At 43.2% G+C, this 19,091-nt stretch overlaps 2 protein-coding genes across 2 annotated transcripts; both read left to right on the forward strand.

Moving 5' to 3' along the window:
• Positions 1-4,414: 4,414 nt before the first annotated feature.
• Positions 4,415-7,239, forward strand: stmn1b (stathmin 1b). Its single transcript, XM_068569608.1, has 5 exons — positions 4,415-4,548; positions 5,624-5,669; positions 6,264-6,442; positions 6,554-6,745; positions 6,839-7,239. The coding sequence occupies exons 2-5, from the start codon at positions 5,654-5,656 to the stop codon at positions 6,893-6,895; spliced, it is 444 nt and encodes a 147-aa protein (XP_068425709.1). The 5' UTR covers positions 4,415-4,548; positions 5,624-5,653; the 3' UTR covers positions 6,896-7,239.
• A 4,313-nt stretch (positions 7,240-11,552) lies between these two features.
• Positions 11,553-17,760, forward strand: paqr7b (progestin and adipoQ receptor family member VII, b). The gene is made up of 2 exons (XM_068570452.1): positions 11,553-11,674; positions 13,679-17,760. Exon 2 carries the CDS (start codon positions 13,685-13,687, stop codon positions 14,741-14,743), a length of 1,059 nt encoding a protein of 352 aa, XP_068426553.1. The 5' UTR covers positions 11,553-11,674; positions 13,679-13,684; the 3' UTR covers positions 14,744-17,760.
• Positions 17,761-19,091: the final 1,331 nt, after the last annotated feature.

A 19,091-nucleotide genomic window follows, 5' to 3' on the forward strand; every position in this document is an offset into this window, starting at 1 on the left:
TAGGAACCAACTTTGAAACCATTAATCTGTTCTCTGGGTCAGCATCCCAGGAGATGAGGTCTGCTTAATACCATGTGTTGAGATTGCCTGTCAGGGGCGGACAGAAGCCTCTTCAAAGTCTCTGCTGTTGGTAGTGCGCCTGCACAGTGAGGAGCGAACAGTGATAGCGTTATTAATAGACCCTGTGATATCTTATCTGGAAGAAGAAATATGCCAGTGCTAAACTCTTGATTTATTTTCTAGCATACTATTTCAAGGGAGGGGGGTAAATAATTTACCCCCCTCCCTTGAAATTTGCAAGGAAATAATTTGTCAAGATTGCATCAAGCATTAATTGACTTATTCAAGTTACTTGGATTAATATTCAATATCAATATTATTCCTGACAAAACAGGTTTTTATTCCAACTCCAACACTATGGCTGAAAGGATTACTCAAGTAACTCGAATAATTAATGAAGTAACTCCTCGACCCAGGGGCCTGTGGTTTCTTCATCCGTCCATGGGTAAATTTGTACATTTTATTGAATTAAACCCATAAGAAATATATTCATTAAACACACAGTGACCATGCAACAATGCATGAATTTGATTAACATGAGTTGACTTTGTTGACGATGTAGAATAGGAAAAGATTTTGAGTTACACAATAGGTCATGGTCCACAATACACTTTTTTCATTGTGGGGCTGTTAGACAGAGTTGAATGGTTCTTAAAAACAAACAGTATATCATCACTTTTAATCTTCTTTGAGTCACCTAAAGTCATCTGCCTATGCAAGTATGTTGGTCAGTTCAGCGTCTTTAAAAAAATGTTAAACTCTAGAAAACTGTACATGTCTTATTCTCACCACTAGATGGTATAATGTTTCCACAGAAGAAACTGATTTCTGGATATAAAGCAACGTAATCGAAGTAAGATCCCATGCAGTGTCAACCCGTCTGTTCCATTCTTAACTATATATTGGTTTATGATGAATGCAACAGGACCGCTCAATGCAGGCTTGAGATTAATATTTGAGGAAGAATGTCTGTCAATGAATATATCCAATTCATTTTTGATTAATGTTTGTATATTGGGAAAGGTGTGTGTATTCAGGCCCTTACAGACTTTTGAAATAGTATCTGCACTAAGATCAGAGATAGACAATGAAGCACGGGGGACAAGTGAGTCGATGATGGCTGTAGCTCCTGATACTGACAAGAACTCTGGGATTAATTCTTAATAATACTGGACAAGATCCTTGAGGATAACGAGAAAATTACTTTCCAGAGGTATAAGCTAAGATTTACGGAGGTATAACATTCATTTGCAGGCTTAGAAGTTCAAGAGTGACATGAGTCTGTCCGCAATTAAAACATTCCTGATTGGTAATTGAGTGTGTAGATGCTGATGAATCCTCCATTGTTAGCAGTGCAATGAAAACATGAATGAAAATAAACAGCCGAATTGTATTGTGTGTCTACTGATAAAGAACATGGAAACATCAGTGTCATTTTAAGGGATCCTTAGGAACATAGGGCTGTTTTTACATCACAAGTGTTTGTTTTCAAGTAAAATATATTGCTAATTAAAACTTGCAATGAGTCAGCCATTTTGCAGAGGGTTTCTCTTGTTAAACATGCAGCTATTAGCTGCCTTCAGGGACCTAATTTTCCCCCAGAAATCAAAATGATTCTAGTGTTCTTGCATGTACATGGTGAGTTACTTTTCAAACAGAAACGTAAACCCCTGTGTAACCAACCTCTGTCATCTATTGGGTGTGTAAGCCTCTCACCCTTGAGTCTGGTATAATCACCTCTTTGTTCTGACACTGGCGGGCTCCCTTAGCTGGCAGCAGTTGGCAGCTACTGTTTGTGCAACGAAGCTACCAGGATTAAAACTTTACTTTCATCATCACTCCCTCTTTTTCATCACTCACTCCAAGGACATTCACATAGTTTTTCCTTTTAAAGAAGATTTAAAGAAGATGAGTTCATTGTGGAGCTAATCAGTTGGAACCTTCCTGAACAGGAAGTACATCCTCCGATGGGCCTTTTCCCCCGATGGTGGCTGTGTTTGGCGCCCAGTGTGGCTCTTGGGTGATGGTGGATTCCAGAAACCAGAAGGTTTCCACAGAGAAACCGCCAAGTGTTGTTCAGTATGTTGAATTCGACAGCGCCAGCCGTCCCACCAGGTTGTGTGATGTCAGAAGCAGGGCTGGTTAGGGATATGAATTTGGGCTTCATTCAGGTTCTACGGCGTTGGGTTAATGCCTGAAAATCTTTTCGGTCTAGCTTCATCACTATTCTGATTTACTTTGTCAGCATGTTTCTGGCCTGGTTGTACAGGATTCGGTCCCCAGTTCTGCAGGCGTCCTTCTCGGCCTGAAGCTGCCTGAGTTTTGTTGTTTTGCAGGATTTATTGTTGTTGTGTGTGCAGCATTTTTTTAGTCTGCACGCACAAAAGAAATGATGTAAGATGTCACATCATACAGACTTCATCCTTTTCTGAAGCTGCAGCCTAAAAACCATCAGTGCAGTCAGTTAGGCTATGAAAAACATTCACTATGCCCTTATCATGTTTAATTACAATGATCTGAGTCATTCCTGTGTTTTCCCACCCTCGTCAGTAGTTTGTGTTTATGGCAAAGCGAAGGGTTATCAGGTAGCATCCTCTGTCTTTTTCTTCTGCTTCATCTATCAGAAAACGCGGGAAAAAAGGATTAAAATGAAGAAAACACGGCCAAGCACTCGTACCAGAGGGGATTTGTCTTAAATCTGAAGCTCTAGAGTGGAGCAATCTGTCCAAGACTTAGGTTTAAACATGGAAGCTCTAAGTTTTGCCATTTTTGGGGTTGTTTTACTGTTTACTTTGTAGGTTCAAGTGTGTGTGTCGTGCAGCAAATGTGGATATAGCATTGCCTTCTGCTGTATGCCTACCCGATGGGGCAAATCTGTACCGTGTATGGGAATGTAACATTAGCATTAGAGACACAGTGTTGCAGTTCCAGTGTGAAGTCCTAATAGGAATAGTGTTACTGTCAACAGTCTGTCCTGTTGCACACATTCGGATAACGTCAAATTTTGCACTAGAAACTAACACCAATAAATAATACCTCATTTACTACCTTGTGGTATTTCACAATGTGTTGTGTAATGTACTTCAAGAAGTGAATATTATAATCTCAATGAAGGTTGGCTGGATTGCAGGGTTGTTAATTAGATAGATAGTTATCTCACGGCTCAACATGTTCCTCTATATTTTGTATTGAAGCACAAAGTGCCCCACATAAGATGAAGAAAAATGCTTTTGTAAGAGTCCTGGAGCTCTTTGAGGTGTGTCCTGTGTGCCAGCGGGCATGTGATGTTGGGACCCAAAGGATTGGTACATTCATATCAGTGGAACAGCTGTGCCCCCATTGTCAATACTCCCGACACTGGGAAAGCCAACCCATTGTGGGAAATACTCCAGCTGGGATCCTCCAGCTCACTGAGGCAGTGGAGCATCTTTCATCAAACTCAAGATTAACAAAGAACACCTTTGAATTGTTGAATATGGCATGTAATGTAGTTGATTCAGATCAATTTTTGGGAACTGCTACTACAAGAAATGCTGCCACATACCATCAACCATCAGAACTTCAAACTTTAAAGCAATGAAACTGCAGATTTTTCAGTATGCTACCTATCGTGAGACACTTGTTAATGTGGGTTCACTAATACCTTGAGTTTCCCTTTCTATGTTTTTATTACCGTGGATGATCAATCATGTGTTTTGTCTTAACATATGGTGATAGCGTGCATGCTAGCATCATACATTGAGACAAAACAGTACAACTCTTCATAAAGCAGCTATTGATGAACGTGACGGCTATACAGCTTTCCAGCTTCTGGAAAATGTCTCATGTGAGTTTCATGTTTAATGTGCACAGTACCTTCAAACACAAGTTAATAGATATATACTATGAAACGATCTGTATTTAGGAATTGTTCGATTATAATGTTGGGTGTGATGGAAGATTTTCTCTGTCACTCAGGGAAGGAGGAAAAAAGTCTCACCGTTTCAAATCACATGAACATAAGAACAATGACAATGATGTTTTAATATATTAAGCAGTGCAGATGGATGTGTCTGGTGAATTGTTCATGAGAGTGACTGCCAGTGAAAAGCAGCTGTTCCAGTTTCTTTACACTGTATGCTGCTTTTGAACTTAATAATAGGTATCAATGTAACATTGACTGAATTGCAGAGCTACACAATGTGGCTGACATGGACGATGCACTGGACGTGACATAGCTTTGGGTAAACGGAGGCTTGTTTTGCTCCGCAAGCCGCGAGGGTCGTGCCAGCTTTGTGTGTGTCTGTTATTTTGGCCTCGCGCTCTCGGCGCTGCGCGTACAACGCGCCCTGTGATTGGTCGGTTTGGACCAATGAATGCAAAGAGCTCTGGAGACGGTTGGGGTTAGGAGGTTTTTGCGCGAAGAAGGTGCAGATGTGTTGGCGGTTGTGAGCAGAGAAGAAGAAGAAGAAGAAGCAAAAGCAGCACTTCAACTCGAGACACTTGACGGTGAGAACAAAGCATTTATGCTAATGTTTAGCCGGGCTTTCAGAGCACTTAAACCAAGTCTGGGTCGAGTTAAAGGTCAACGTGGTCACTTTTTTTTTGTTTGTTTTTACGTTTGTTCGATGAAGTCATTTGTAGTCACGGTAATTAGTGGACTTTACTGTTGTGCACGTCGAAGAAAAAAAAAAGCTTTTAAAAATGCATTCATGCTGGAACCACAACACAAATGTATTCACACATCTCAATAAACACCATGACTCACTTTGGCCCGCTGTTGGTAGTGTTTTTTTTTGAGTCAACAATTACACTGCGTAACAACGTTTAGTTTAGTTAACTCCACTTGTAGTGGTGTCGTCGAGGATTTATTGTATCTTCCCCTTCATCACCGTTCTCACATTGCATTACCTTTTCTAAAGTGTGTGTGTGTGAGAGAGTATTTCAAGTGTGTGTGTTGAACGGGCCCTTGTGTGCAGCATGTCTTCTGCCCCGCCCCCCGCCATTTTGGTAAAAAACAGTCTCGAGCACCTTTTAGCTCACTGACATCGTGGTCTCCCCGTGCTGGAGACCCTCCCCCCCGCGAGGCCGTCACGCGCCCATGTTGTACTTTTTACATCAGGCATCAGTGGGCAGGAAAACTTGTTCTGCATGACAAGTCATGTCATGTTGTGACAAATTATGCAACAAAATAATGTATAGTATAATATGCGGCTATGCAGCACTAACTGCTGTGTATGTGTAATGCTGAGAAGATGACTAATTGCATCAAATTGAACAGCATGTGTGTATACATGGAGGAATGATGTGTATGCAAAATATCTGTGTTTTGATTCTAGATGTAAAGGGGGAGGGGAAACTCGCACCCCTCACCCTCTTTTTTTAATAAAAAGCGTGCTCGCATGCTTGACCGATTATCTATCACAACAAGCTGTCAGCATGCTTCAGCAAGTTGCTGCTCCTGCTGATGAGAGGACACGTACACTCCATGTGTAGACAGTTGACCAATGTAAAGCTTATCAAGCTTGTAATATTCAACATCCCTTGCTAAATAATAAACTCTTTGTTTCATGTTTTCTTCCAGTGGTATCAAAGAGGCAACACTTCTGCAGAAATGGCAAGTTGTGGAGGTAGGTGTCACAACAAATGGTTATGTTGTTGAGTAGTTTACGATCAGAAAACCTTTTTATGATTGTAAATGTCTTTAAATAATGTATAAACCATATTGTAAAGGTATTGCAAAGCAACGTTTCTATGCGTTCAACATCTTTGATACAGCCAATAAGATGCAAACATGCTATTCAACTCTATTCAAGTAACTGGGAACTTTTAAGTGGTTGGAATAATAAAATGAATTGCAAAAAGGTGACCTGTAAAATTCTTAAAACAGTATTTGGTTTGTCATGTCTTGTTTTCCTTTACCCTTTATTGGAAAGGAAAAATCCGGCCATACAGCGGGGATTATTGTCCTCCTCTGACTTCTCTTAAACAAAGCAGTGACCCCTTAAAGGGCAGTAGAGGCCCTCGACCTCTTTTTAATACTCTGTCAGACAAACTCAATTGACGGGTCCATATTTAGTAAACTGCTGACATACAGTTGATCAACACAGTTTGGTAATTAGTCATTTTTCATTCATCAAGTAAATAAGGTATATTAATTGAAAATTCGAATATGAAATAAAGTGTTGGCATGTTGTGACACCGACCTCATCACACACCGGCAGACATCCAGGTGAAGGAGCTGAACAAGCGTGCTTCAGGTCAGTCATTCGAGGTCATCCTGAAACCCTCAACCCCAGATGGCAAGTGCGACTCCATGTGCCCATTGTCCCCTCTTAAGAAAAAGGCAACGTCACTGGATGAGATTAAGAGGAAACTGGAAGCTGCAGAAGAGAGACGCAAGGTATTATCAAACAATTACCACCGTGAATACCACGATATGAGCTGTCAAGCTTCGCACATTGGTTTGGGATTTAAGTTCTACCTGCAAAAAAAAAATCTTTTGCCATTTCAGAGCTACGAGGCGGATGTGCTGAAACACCTAGCGGAGAAACGAGAGCACGAGAAGGAGGTCATCCAGAAGGCCCTGGAAGAAGACTGCAACTTCAGCAAGATGGCAAAAGAGAAACTCAATCAAAAGATGGAGGCAAACAAAGAGAACCGCAGTGCAAGGATGGCAGCCCTCAATGAGAAGTTCAAGGAGAAGGTGAGTCTCTAATGACACGTCAACCGTTGTCCCGCTTAACGTTGAAATGGTAAACTAAAGTGTTGCGATGTTTCTGCTTATGAACCCTAACAGGACAAGAAGCTGGACGAAGTGAGGAAGAACAAGGAGGCAATAAAAGTGGAAAATTAATTTGTTTAGGAACTGGAAAACGGTCTTTACATCTCCAAAGATAAGCTTTATTTTTTTAAACTGCAGCTTTTACGATGTTGTTTGTTGCGTTAGTTCTGCGTTAGCCGTTGATGTTAGATTGGGTATGCATATAGTCAGGTTTTACTTCACTGGTAGATTTTTTATTGGCAGCTGATTAGACTAGTTTTTGTGGTACAAACTATATGTTTTCATTAAGAGGCATTACTTATACTGCGTAATGTTAAACTGAACGAATGGTAATGTTCTGTACGGTTGATCATTTTGCATGTTTGAATACACTGTACGATACCCAGGTTCAGGCATTAAACTATATTCCCAATTTGTTTCCTGTGTGTGTGTTTGTGCCTCATGAGGGTTGAAGATGGATGATTTTATTTCAGTAACTTGTGATGAAGCAAAACAAACTCTTCATGTGGCATACATGACGTACTTAGTGATCTGCTGACACCTAGTGGAAGTCAGGTAATATTCAAATTGTTAGTTATTCTCAAGCGGTCCCAAGATAAATATGAAGGATATTGGCTGCCTGACTCACTGTTCAGCTTAGAGCTAAGCTTTCTTTTGGACCAGGAGGTTGAAATCATATAGAACATTATTACGAAAGAAGAAAAAATATTCAATGCAGCCAAAGCCAACAAAACACCTCTTCATATTTCTTGTTTTCTCAATCAAGTAAAGATCTTAACTGGATTTAAATAAACCAGCGATGAATCACTACTTAGTTTTACCTGGTAGTAACCAGCACATGAAACCCCGCCCCCCTCTCCACAGAAAGAATCCTAGACGTGTCCCCCGTCAAAAAGCGGAATAATGGCGAAAAGTTTAGCTAAGAAAAATGTATTCAGACTGCAGGGTATTTAACCTGCAGTGGACAATCAATAGGTTTTTGTTCAATGCAAAGACAAAGCTGTTTGTCTCATCTGTCAAAGGGCGGTGACGGCATCCAAAGAATACAATCTGCGCCGACACTAAAAATCCCGCCACAAATACAAGCGCGATAGCTCGCAAGGCCAAATGTGAGCAGACAACTCACAAAGCTAAAAAGTGGACCGTAAATGAACAATAAATGTTTACGTTCATGGACACCGCTGCGATCGTCACACTTTTACTTTTACAAACTGACCCCGGCCCCTCCCCATCAGAGAAGGGAAAAGTTATGTGGCCCCCACAGGGAAAAAGTTAGGGGGCCCCTGTCACGCAGTATGTGATAAGTGATTTATGGACTGGTGTTTGCTCAGTGCGTGTCCATTAATCCGTTATATATACTTGCTCTTGAAAGTGTCAGCAATGGTATCCTCATGCATAAGCAGCTAAATGACTGTTACAAGTTGAGCAATGACTTCATTGTCACATGTTCTTGGAGGAGGTGGAGGATACTGTGTGAACGTTTCCTGAAGCAGTTTGAATGCAAACAGAGGCCGCAGACATTTGTCACCTGCATGTCACATGAGCAGCAGCATTCTTGTCTTACAGGTTTGTTTACCCTCTGCTGCATCGTGCACAGGCTCGTACTCGGGCGTCGAGGCTGTCGCCCGTGTTGGAAGTGTCCCTCGGTGCCGAGTGGCATTTATTTAATGTGGAGCTCAGAGCGCTTGTGTGCTCACCGATGATTCAGTCTGTTGCCTTAAAGGTTCTGCTAAGTGAACAATGCTTGTGAAGTGCAATTTAAAGTGCTGGGAAATGTACGGGCATGTCTCGTAAGTGGCACACAGTTGCAGTAAAGGATCAATTCATTTCCTCGTTAAGAAATTAAAAGAAATACTTCTTCCTGGGGGCTGCACGCTGGTGCAGTGGTTACTGTCGCTCGAGGTTCTCTTTCTGCTGAGCTCAGCAAACGTCCCGCTTCACATCCCTTCATCCGTCAGCCAACTCATCACCACCAGTGTCTAGACTCTGGGGGGATATTCGGCATCAGCAGTCTTCCCTCCCCCTAAATACGACTACGTCACGATGAGGCCTAATAGTCAAAGACTCTACAAGTCTAATTTTATTGTGCACACATGTATAAGTTCAATGTCAATTAAGTCTCTCTTGAATTAATGTATTTTTCTCTGCTCTCGCATTTAATAGATGTGTTTTATTCTAGGCTTTAATTGATTATGATTATGAAAAAGTAGGAAAATGATCTGTTTTACCAGCGGTGAAGTTAACCAAGCTCCAATCATGTTTGAGAGTCTGCTTTTGAACAGTAACCTCATTCACTGTTTGTGCCATCCCACAATTATTCACAGCTATTCACAGACTGTGTGGGCTGCGGCGCACAAAGAAGCCCAATTCTCCATACCAATAAATAAATTAGCACATATTTACAATCCTATTTTCTCTTTAAAATATGCCATAATTAAGATCACTTTATATATGGAGGAGTGTGGTGTTAAAATGTGCCAGAGGAACCACATTTCGGCTTTTTTTTTTTTACAGACTCGTATGGTTTAAAGCCACAGTCTGTCTGTCTTGTTGGGAGATAGAAACATAAACCAGTGCATGTTATAATTATAATTAGTGCAAATTATCAGATGCAACAGGTAAATGGAAGTCCCCAGAAATGTCGAGGCTGCATGTTGACCATTACTACACTTGCACAGACTATTTGGACAAAATAACTGGGTCCCACCAAGCACCAAGAGAATGACTGCCTGCTGGCCTTCGGCCATTTTGAATGGAACGTGTCGAAGCCGCACGAGCGGCGCATCTTTCTGGAGGAACTCGGGAAGGCACTCGTGGTGCCGCAAATGCAAACGGAGACAGAACATCGTCGCTGGAGCCACAGTGAGGGAGATCCTGTACTGGATGTGTATATGTGTATAAGTATGTGGATCAGGAGGAAGACATACTGAAGTAATCCTTACCTTTATCTTACCAGAGTGCAGCTGGGAGGGAAAAGGAAGAGGAAGACGTCTGCCAGCCATGTGATGACATCAAGACAAGCACAACATGTACAAAATGTCTTTATACAAAGCGCACCGTGGCCACATGTCACTCTTGTGCTGTGATGACACAGACAAACACATACAAACACTCTCTCTCACACACACACACACCCACTTTACACACACAGAGCTGCACAATCCCATCTTTGTCATGTGTTGGGAAGAAACTGCTGGACTCATGGGCCCAGAAAGCTGCTCGTCCCATGGTGCATTGCTCCTTGACCGACAACACAGGGGACAATGGCTGGCTCCACTCCAAGATGTCGTTCTTATCCTGTGCTGGATGTTCGGATTCTTGCTCATGATCACGACTTTTCCCCCCGGCCTTCACCGATGCATTATCAGCGTACATTTCATCTGCTCCGTTCTAAAGTATCATCCTGGAGTGAATGAATACCCGAAACATATTCAGTGTTCCCGTAAACACACCCTGAATCCTTCTCTATTGGGGGAATACACGGGAAACAAAGCAGATCTTTCAGAAGCTCGGAGTCGAACAAAGGAAAGTTTGTTTCCGAATGCTTCGCAAAGGGAAAGTCGCTGGCCTTTAGACGGATTTGACCACACAAGTGGAGCGTGTTTGTTTTGATAACAAAATGAGATCCAGCTGGGTTGTCGCTGCAATTTGGATGTCAACTGAAAACCAAAAAAACACTCAAAGAAGGGATACCCAATTTAAGAAAGGACATAATGTCATGCTTCAAATTATGATGAGGGAGACCTCCTAACTTTTAAATTGTATTTGATTGTAGGAACTTTGAATTGGTATTGGCCATTTAAGTTACACTTCCTTTATCTTCAGGATTTATGTCCCAGTTAGTTGTTAAGGAGTTGCAGAGAATGATGCATGTTAAAAGGAATATTTTTAGCATTTGTTAAATCTATTTAACCTTTTTGTTCCTTTAGTTTTCATGTGGCAGCCTAATAGAGACACACTAACACAATGGTGGAATGTAGCACTTTGCCATATTAAATTCACAAAATCCACATTCAACTAGAAAATGAAAATTATCTTACTTTGTTAAGGATTGAAACAGAGTAGTATCATATGAGTCATTTAACACTTTGAAAGATCCATTCAGCATAATACATACTTTTACATCATATTTTTGAAGTTGCAAACACAGAGATTTTGGATTTAAATGAATGTTAAGGATTGTCACTACTCAATTAATGCTAAGAATTCAGGATATCAATTATTTTAGTGTTTTTAACTATCTTCCTGTACTGTAGACATCCTCCAGAGAGCAGTCTGTCATCACCAGCATGACCATATGTAACTCATGGTTACATAGTCTTTATATAAGAATATTTGCTATTATACAACCACGAGGGATACCACTACATTTAAATATTTCCTTCATTACATCATGATGTCCCCTCGTGTGTTAAAATAATATTATTGCATCGGGATAATTCCTCCTTTTGACCAGTAACTATTACCATTACTTATTTAAATGTATACCCGTGGAATAAATCGGAGGTCAACTGTAAGACAACAAACAATTGACATACAATTCTTATGTCAGTGGAAGAATTTCAGTGGGGGGCGGGTGGGCCGAGCGGACAGGTGGCGCATCTCATTGGTCGAGCGATGCGCGCGGCCGCGGGAGCGCGGGGAGGGGGCACCGCGCTTGCCGATTGGTCGTCAGACCCGCCCGTCAAACCCGCCCAGTGTCCTCCCAGCAGCTGCGCGCTGAGAGCCGCCAGGCGCTGCTCCCGTCACGGTCATCCTCTCTCGGTTCCCCGCTTCAAACAATGTTCTCCATACTCTGCACGGCTCCAACCCGCTGAACTCAAAGCTCTGGATTGATTCTACCGTCTACAGGTACGTCCGCTTCATTTTAATACAAGCATTTTTTGGTATCTTCCCCCCCCCCCGCGCCCCTCGCGCTCACCCTCCTCCTCCCCATTTCCCGGTAAAATGCTAAAGTGACGGCAATTTTGCTCATGAACGTGCAGCGGTGCTTCATACTAACAGCACACGGGGGTTACATGCACATGGGGCTCGGGGTAATGCACATTTTCATCCGGACGCTGGATATCAAATTTGAACAGACATATAAATATATATTTATATCAGGTGCATGCATATACTCGCATGAGGGAATTCACTGCAACAGGCCCACGCCGGCCTGGGCTTTTAAACATCCTTTCCCCCTCCTCTTCTTCTTCTTCTTCTCGTCGAGCGTTTGTCTCCAGCCATAAATATTTGAAACGCTGGTTGGGAGCGGAGGGTGTGGACGTCGGATGGGGTTATGTTACGTAATGTCTTCCCGTGCATCTCTCCACGCCTCTCCTCCTCCTGAACCTCGGCCTGTGTTCATCCCACACAGCCTGGTGGTCTGTGTGAGGCCGCTGTCTGCTCTCTCTGCCCCCCCCCCCCAACTACATGGACACACCACCACCACCACCACCAGTGATGGTGTCACCCCCTGGTCCCCACTGTCTGGAGGCTACATGCTAGGTTAATGCTTCTGGAAGCAAAAGTCAGGCATTTTGTTTAGTGTCTTCTACCATTTATTCCTTTTTTTCCTCCACATCTCTGGGTGCCTTCAACTGGGTTAGTCACAAACAGACAGCAGTCAGATTATTGTGTCCCTCCTTTTCTTTTAATAGCATCACTACACACTCTCTTTTTATATTGAAACCTATTTTTAAATCTTCGCTCCAGGAAATACTGACTGTGTCCAGTGAGTCCCTCCACCTTTTTTTTCAGGAAGTCATTTTCCTCGTGTGCAATTACCGATACTGATGATTGAAAAAGAGGGGCCCCATCAGCAGATTTTATGACCGTGAGGGCAGCTCGGGTCAGAGCTTTATTGCCCCCACAAGCTCCTGTGGTGTGCAACAGTCCTTCAAAGCCGGCGCGTCGTGTTTAATAGCAGATTAAGAGACGTTCAGAGACACAAATCAGCCTGAACAAACACAAACAAAAACTACTGCCACCACACACAATACTCCTTATTCAACAGTTTTGAGAAGAAAACCATGATGGATGACGAATGATAACACAAAAGCAGGTTGATTCTTTTATTCAATTGAAGACACTAAAAACCACACGAATCAATATTCCTGTGCAATAGAGCGACATGATTCATGTGAATGGGGTCGCCGTCAGTGTAAAACACACTGGAGTATCACTCGTCACCGCCATTCATCTCCACGGATCCTTTTAGTCGATGGCCTAGTCCTTTTTGGTTTTCTGGCCCGTATCTCCACTCTCATCAGCCTCCAGTCCAGCAGCTGCTTCCAGCAGTGAAGCGATGTGCACCACCTGCCCGGCGCCCGGCGGCAGACACACACATGTAGCAACTCGCTGGTGAGCATAGTGGAGGTTTCAGGTAAAGGGACATCGTCTGAGGAGTTAAAACAACTAAAAAAAAAGAGAGGGAGCGTTGGTTCCATTCATAAGGCGGCCAGATACTTGGCTGCTGATATTGTGGTAACGGTTTGTTTTGATTTCAACTAAATATACATCAATTATTACACCTTTTTTATGGACAAATGTTAATGAAAATTCCATCAATCGTCTAATCAGTTACCTATTTACAGCTTGACCAGACGTTGTCAGCCATCTTGATTCTCGGTCCAAAGGCTTGAACAACTGGACAACCTGTTTGCTTGATAATTGAGAAAAGTATTCCTTCATTTATTTATTTTTTCTGATTCTCGAGCAAACTGCCAATAAATAGTCGATAACATTATTTTCTTTTGCGATGGCAGTAGTGATGCGCGGAAGGCAGACGACGCAAGCGGACCCGCAGACGACCGCACGGCTCAAACTCGATGACAGATATTGACTAACCCCTCCTCCTCCTCTGACCTCCAGTTTGCCATGGCGACGGTGGTGATGGAGCAGATCGGCCGCCTGTTCATCAACGCGCAGCAGCTGCGTCAGATCCCCCAGCTGCTGGAGTCGGCCTTCCCCACGCTGCCTTGCACCGTGAAGGTGTCCGACGTGCCCTGGGTCTTCCGCGAGCGGCACATCCTCACCGGCTACAGGCAGCCGGACCAGAGCTGGCGCTACTACTTCCTCACGCTCTTCCAAAGGCACAACGAGACCCTGAACGTGTGGACCCACCTGCTGGCCGCCTTCGTCATCCTGGTGAAGTGGCAGGAGATCTCGCAGACGGTGGATTTCCTGCGGGACCCCCACGCCCAGCCGCTCTTCATCGTCCTGCTGGCGGCCTTCACCTACCTCTCCTTCAGCGCGCTCGCCCACCTCCTGTCCGCCAAGTCCGAGCTCTCCTACTACAGCTTCTACTTCCTCGACTACGTCGGGGTCGCCGTCTACCAGTACGGCAGCGCCCTGGCGCACTACTACTACGCCATCGAGAAGGAGTGGCACACCCGGGTGCAGGGGCTCTTTTTACCCGCCGCGGCGTTCCTGGCCTGGCTGACGTGCTTCGGCTGCTGCTACGGCAAGTACGCCAGCCCCGAGCTGCCCAAGTTGGCCCGCAAGCTCTGCCAAGTGGTGCCGTCGGCCTTGGCTTACTGTTTAGACATCAGCCCCGTGGTCCACCGCATCTACAGGTGCTACCAGGAGGGCTGCTCCGACCCGGTGGTGGCGTACCACTTCTACCACGTGCTCTTTTTCCTGATCAGCGCCTACTTCTTCTGCTGCCCGCACCCGGAGAGCTTGTTCCCCGGTCGGTGTGACTTCATCGGGCAGGGCCACCAGATCTTCCACATATTCGTGGTGGTGTGCACCCTGATGCAGATCGAAGCGCTGAAAACGGACTTCACGGAGCGCCGGCCCTTCTACGAGCGCCTCCACGGCGACCTGGCCCACGACGCCGTGGCGCTCTTCATCTTCACGGCGTGCTGCAGCGCGCTGACGGCGTTCTACGTGCGCAACCGCGTCCGCGCGTCGCTGCAGGAGAAGGAGGAGTAAAAGAGTTTAAAAAGAGTATTAAAAAAAAAAATCTCATTTTGTTTTACTCTGCGGCGACTCGTTCATTTAAAGATTATTCCGGTGTTTTTTCGTCAATGGAAGTTATCAGTTTATGCGAGTGACTTTTTTTTTTCATCGTTTCTTTTGTGTGATCTGCCAAAACTAGAGTGAGCTATAAAAAAAAAAATTAACCGTCATAGTGATTAATGGTGTGTTTTTTTGTGACTTACAGTGAAGAAAAGGGATTCTTAATCATTTGTCTGTCGCGGTACGGGAGCTGCTTCAACACTGCATCTCGACTCTGCTCTTTTAGAAGTCTGTTTTTAAGTCGTCGCTGAAAGGAAAGTGGTTTTATTCACCGGACAAAAATACACTTTGTCAAGGTGAGCAGAAGAATGGAGAGACGAGTTTCCTAATATGCCTTTTGCCCCAAACGTATCCACAACAATCTGACTGTTTTAATCAAATTGTAGCATTTCAAATCACGATGCAAGCCTTTTTTTTTTAATTTTTTTACAATTCACAGTCCCATAACACTTTGTATCTTTCAGCCAGATGCCAATTCAGATCCAATTTTTTTTTTTTAAATCGCTGGTCTCGATATACATTTTTGGCACCTTTTGACTCCGCCCCTCTCTGTGAAGATCAAAGTGGGGATTTAAATTATTTTTTTTTTTACATTTTGTTTAAATTATGATCAAAGCGCTAACATTAATGTTTAAACATGTTCTGGGAAAAGTTGAGAACCCAATTTGAAAACCAAATATTCCACCTCCTTAAAAAAATGATTTTCTATCAACATTTTGTTGATCTATTTAGCAAACGAGGCTGGCACTCCGCATTGGTTAAGAGAGAGAGAGCGAGATGGAAGATTGCTGATGTCTCGTAGTTTTGACGATATGAATCTTTTTTTTTTTTTATTATTCAAAAGGGCTGGAACTTCAGCTTTTGCCTTTTCACATCCCATGATGTCAAAGCTTTAGCGCTCATCGTTTTTAAATGTCGGTTTGATGAGACTTGACACACAGAAGGAAGCCACCTCGGCTGACTGGCGTTCTGCTTTTGGTATGTTTTTTTTGGTTTTGTACGATGAATATGTATGTGCCTCTATGCATGTCTTTTGGTATATACCGTGGATATTAAGTGTGTGAATGTCTACAAAAAGCTTAGCCTTGCACTTCTTTCTTACCCTGTAAATACGCCGTGTTTCTCTCCAGCGTCGCTTGCATCCCATTCTCTCTCCACCTGACGGCGCTCAGAAAGTGAGCGCATCCTTTCCTCCGGTGGAAGACGGCACATTCCCGTTCTGGACGCGTGCGTCGTGTTCGGCGTCCAGCTGCCTGTCGAGACTTTTAAAAGATATGAATAACATCATTCCACACCGCTGCGCTGCTCCGTTGGCGAGTCCCGGGTGTTTTTTTTTTTTTTTTCTTCCTCATCCTTAGTTTGATGACTTTTGGCTCACTGATAATGTTGCTTAGATTTGTACCTCACAGAAATCTTTTAAATGTCAGAAATGATCTATATTCATTACAGCGCTCTCTGCTCGTGATGGTGTTCAATGTGCCAATGAATCTGGTATTGCTTCAGTGATGGCACTACCGGGGGGGCGGATTCAGAGACGGACTGTCGGAAGTTGATTTAAATGATGTCTTGACCCGTCTGCGAAAAAAAAACACAAAAAAAAACACGTCGCCGGGGAGATTGAACCTCAACGCCCCTAAATATGAAACCGTTGACTTTGGCGTTTGTTTGTTTTTTTCCGACCTGGTCTCATGAAGCACTGCCTGAAATCAACACTGTATATACACACTGTAGCCGACAACACTGGCTATGTTTACATGCACGGAGGTGTCTGCTGTCAATGTGGTTATTCTGGTTTGGTCTCTTTTTGAAATGTCAGCATTCAGAATAACCTGGAGGGAAGCCGGCGTTCCCCTCGTTGGCACCGGTTTGCAAATTGGTTGGCGACCCAAAATGGAGGCTCTCGTGCACAGGGCTGATTTTGTTCGTGTAGCCCAGTCGTTCTCAAACTCTTTGTCACGCTCCACTTTGGAGGAAGCAACATGTTCCCACCGCCCCAACAACATGGGAACAAAACGGTCCAACGTTTTGAGACTCCTCCATCCGTGCTTTTTTAATGAATAGATTAAAGAAAATGGAAATCTCTTTCAAGTAAACCAGATTGCTCCATCTGACAAAAACTAATAACATGTGCAAACACTTTGTTAAAACAATGCAAATAAAGTTATATAGGTGCAAAACATAACTCATATTTGGCCAAAAAGATTATCAAGGAAGCCGGTATCCCTGTTTTCTCCCCATAGTTTCATGTTGAAGTGTCCTTGAGCAAGGCACTGAAGCCCCAGAGCTTCACAGCAGCACAAAGCTCCTTCATTACTGAGGATGATGGGTAAAATGCAGAGAATAATTCCCCCACTGTGGGATTAATAAAGGATTCTTTAAAAAAAATAATTGAAGAATCTGCATCTCCTCCTGCGCCCCACCTGTAATACCTCCGCGCCCCACTAGAGGGTCGCGCCCCACAGTTTGAGAACCACTAATGTAGCCTAATGCTTTATTAAAAAGGCTTAATGATATCCGATTGGCAAGTGAAAGTCTCTCACCAGCCACGCCTGTAATTTATTCTGTTAATTTATTGTCCTGACCGTCAAAAGAACCAAAAATAGGACTCGTCGGGTTGTGATGATCTGCCCCGCGTGTCGACGGTAACTTGAATTGTTCAATCAGAGAAGGAGTGACGAGTGTTGTTCACTAAATGAATTGTTTTTTTGCGCAACACGATACTCTGCCACAGATTATCGAGGTTGCACGCCAATTAAACCGGACTAAGATGTTAACTGGAATATGGCCGCCGCTCTTTAGTGTGGAAGTGAATGTGTGTGTAAACGTAGCCTCTGATGCCGCCCAAGGTTTCCCTTTATGAAAGCAGGGTGAGAGGGACCAGAATGTCTTCTGCCTCGACACAACAACAACAAAAAAAACGTGTGACTGACTGTACTAATATTCTGTTGTATTTAAGTAAATAAAGTGTTACAGTAAATTCAAATTCTCTTATTGTTTTATCTGCACAGGTTCAGGATTAAATGGAATCCGACAAAGGAGATCATTACTGGACTTGCAGCTGAAAACTTTATTGTGAGGTTTAACTGCTGCTCGGTGGTGAAGTTTAATAAGCATTGCATTCAGAGCGTCGAGTTATTTTACATTCTGTATGAAATCATTCAAACGACCTCTTCGCTGTGAGATTATGTTCATGTTCAGCCACGGCGTTTTTTGGGAAATTGCAAAACTTGAAAGGAAATTTTAAAAGCAATATAAACCACATATATATTCAAATAGGCGGTTTATAAAGTCAAATAGTTCAGGGAAATAAATTCAATGGGATTCAGAAATCCAAGAAGTATTCTGTCATACAAAATTCCAAAAAAAGGATTTATTCGGTTCCAGAAATCGCAGCAGATTGATGCCACATATATTTCAACAGTTTGAAGATTTTTAATTCATTTAGTGAGTCTAAAGGTTTAATATATTTTACATTGTTTTATTTCTCAACACATAAAAAAAAAAGCTATGCCAGGACACCAGACTTCCTGGTTTATGTTGCATCTTGGGACTGCATTCCTGTTGGAGCTCTTTTCACGCTGCAGACAACAAAACTGTCCTGAATGCAGATTTCTTTTTCACCCATACACTCACCAGTGATTTCATATGGACCCCAAAATGTACGACAGGCAGTTCATGTTATTCTGAGACACAACTACCGGCACAGTAAGAGCCCCGGACTGCAGGTAGATGAGTTGGTAAATGAAAATAATAAACCGGAAAGACACGTCCGCCCTGAAATCTCCTGTTGGAGTCGTTCTTGGCTCGCCACCAGAGGGCAGCCTTGCTGTTCGGTGGGACAGACGCAGTTTGACAGCGAAGGAAAAACTACAGTGTATGAACAGGATTGACTCATCTTCAGTAAAACTAACTGCAGACGTATTCTGAGATTTAAAAAAAAAAGGAATTCTATGGAGGCAAAAGACGCAAACCGTCTTGGTTTTGCAACTAATCAGAGTCTCAGAGGTTTCTGTTAAAGGCGTAAAGTTGATCGTGGAAGATGCAAAGTGTTAAAAACCGTTGAATCTAGTCGGAAAGTGTCCGTGGACGTCGAATAAGTTCAACAGTCGCCTATTCAGGAGGAGGATTATTCAGTTATTGCAAAACAATGAAATAACAAGTGCTAATATTCAAATGAGATGACACGTTGAAAGCCAGTCCACTGGTGGCCTGTTTACTGCTGCATGTTGATTAATGAACTATTATGTTGATCCCACTGGTG

Source organism: Clinocottus analis, unplaced genomic scaffold (assembly GCF_023055335.1).
Source record: "Clinocottus analis isolate CAN_PGR_092001 unplaced genomic scaffold, fCliAna1.0.p SCAF_9, whole genome shotgun sequence".
NCBI classification, from domain to species: domain Eukaryota; kingdom Metazoa; phylum Chordata; class Actinopteri; order Perciformes; family Cottidae; genus Clinocottus; species Clinocottus analis.

Bases quoted from the DNA above. Each gene is read 5' to 3' on its own strand.
- stmn1b (XM_068569608.1), top strand. The intron at 6,443-6,553 runs GTATTATCAAAC...TTGCCATTTCAG, and splicing joins CTGCAGAAGAGAGACGCAAG to AGCTACGAGGCGGATGTGCT. The intron at 6,746-6,838 runs GTGAGTCTCTAA...GAACCCTAACAG, and splicing joins ATGAGAAGTTCAAGGAGAAG to GACAAGAAGCTGGACGAAGT.
- paqr7b (XM_068570452.1), top strand. From the start codon at position 13,685: ATGGCGACGGTGGTGATGGAGCAGATCGGCCGCCTGTTCATCAACGCG.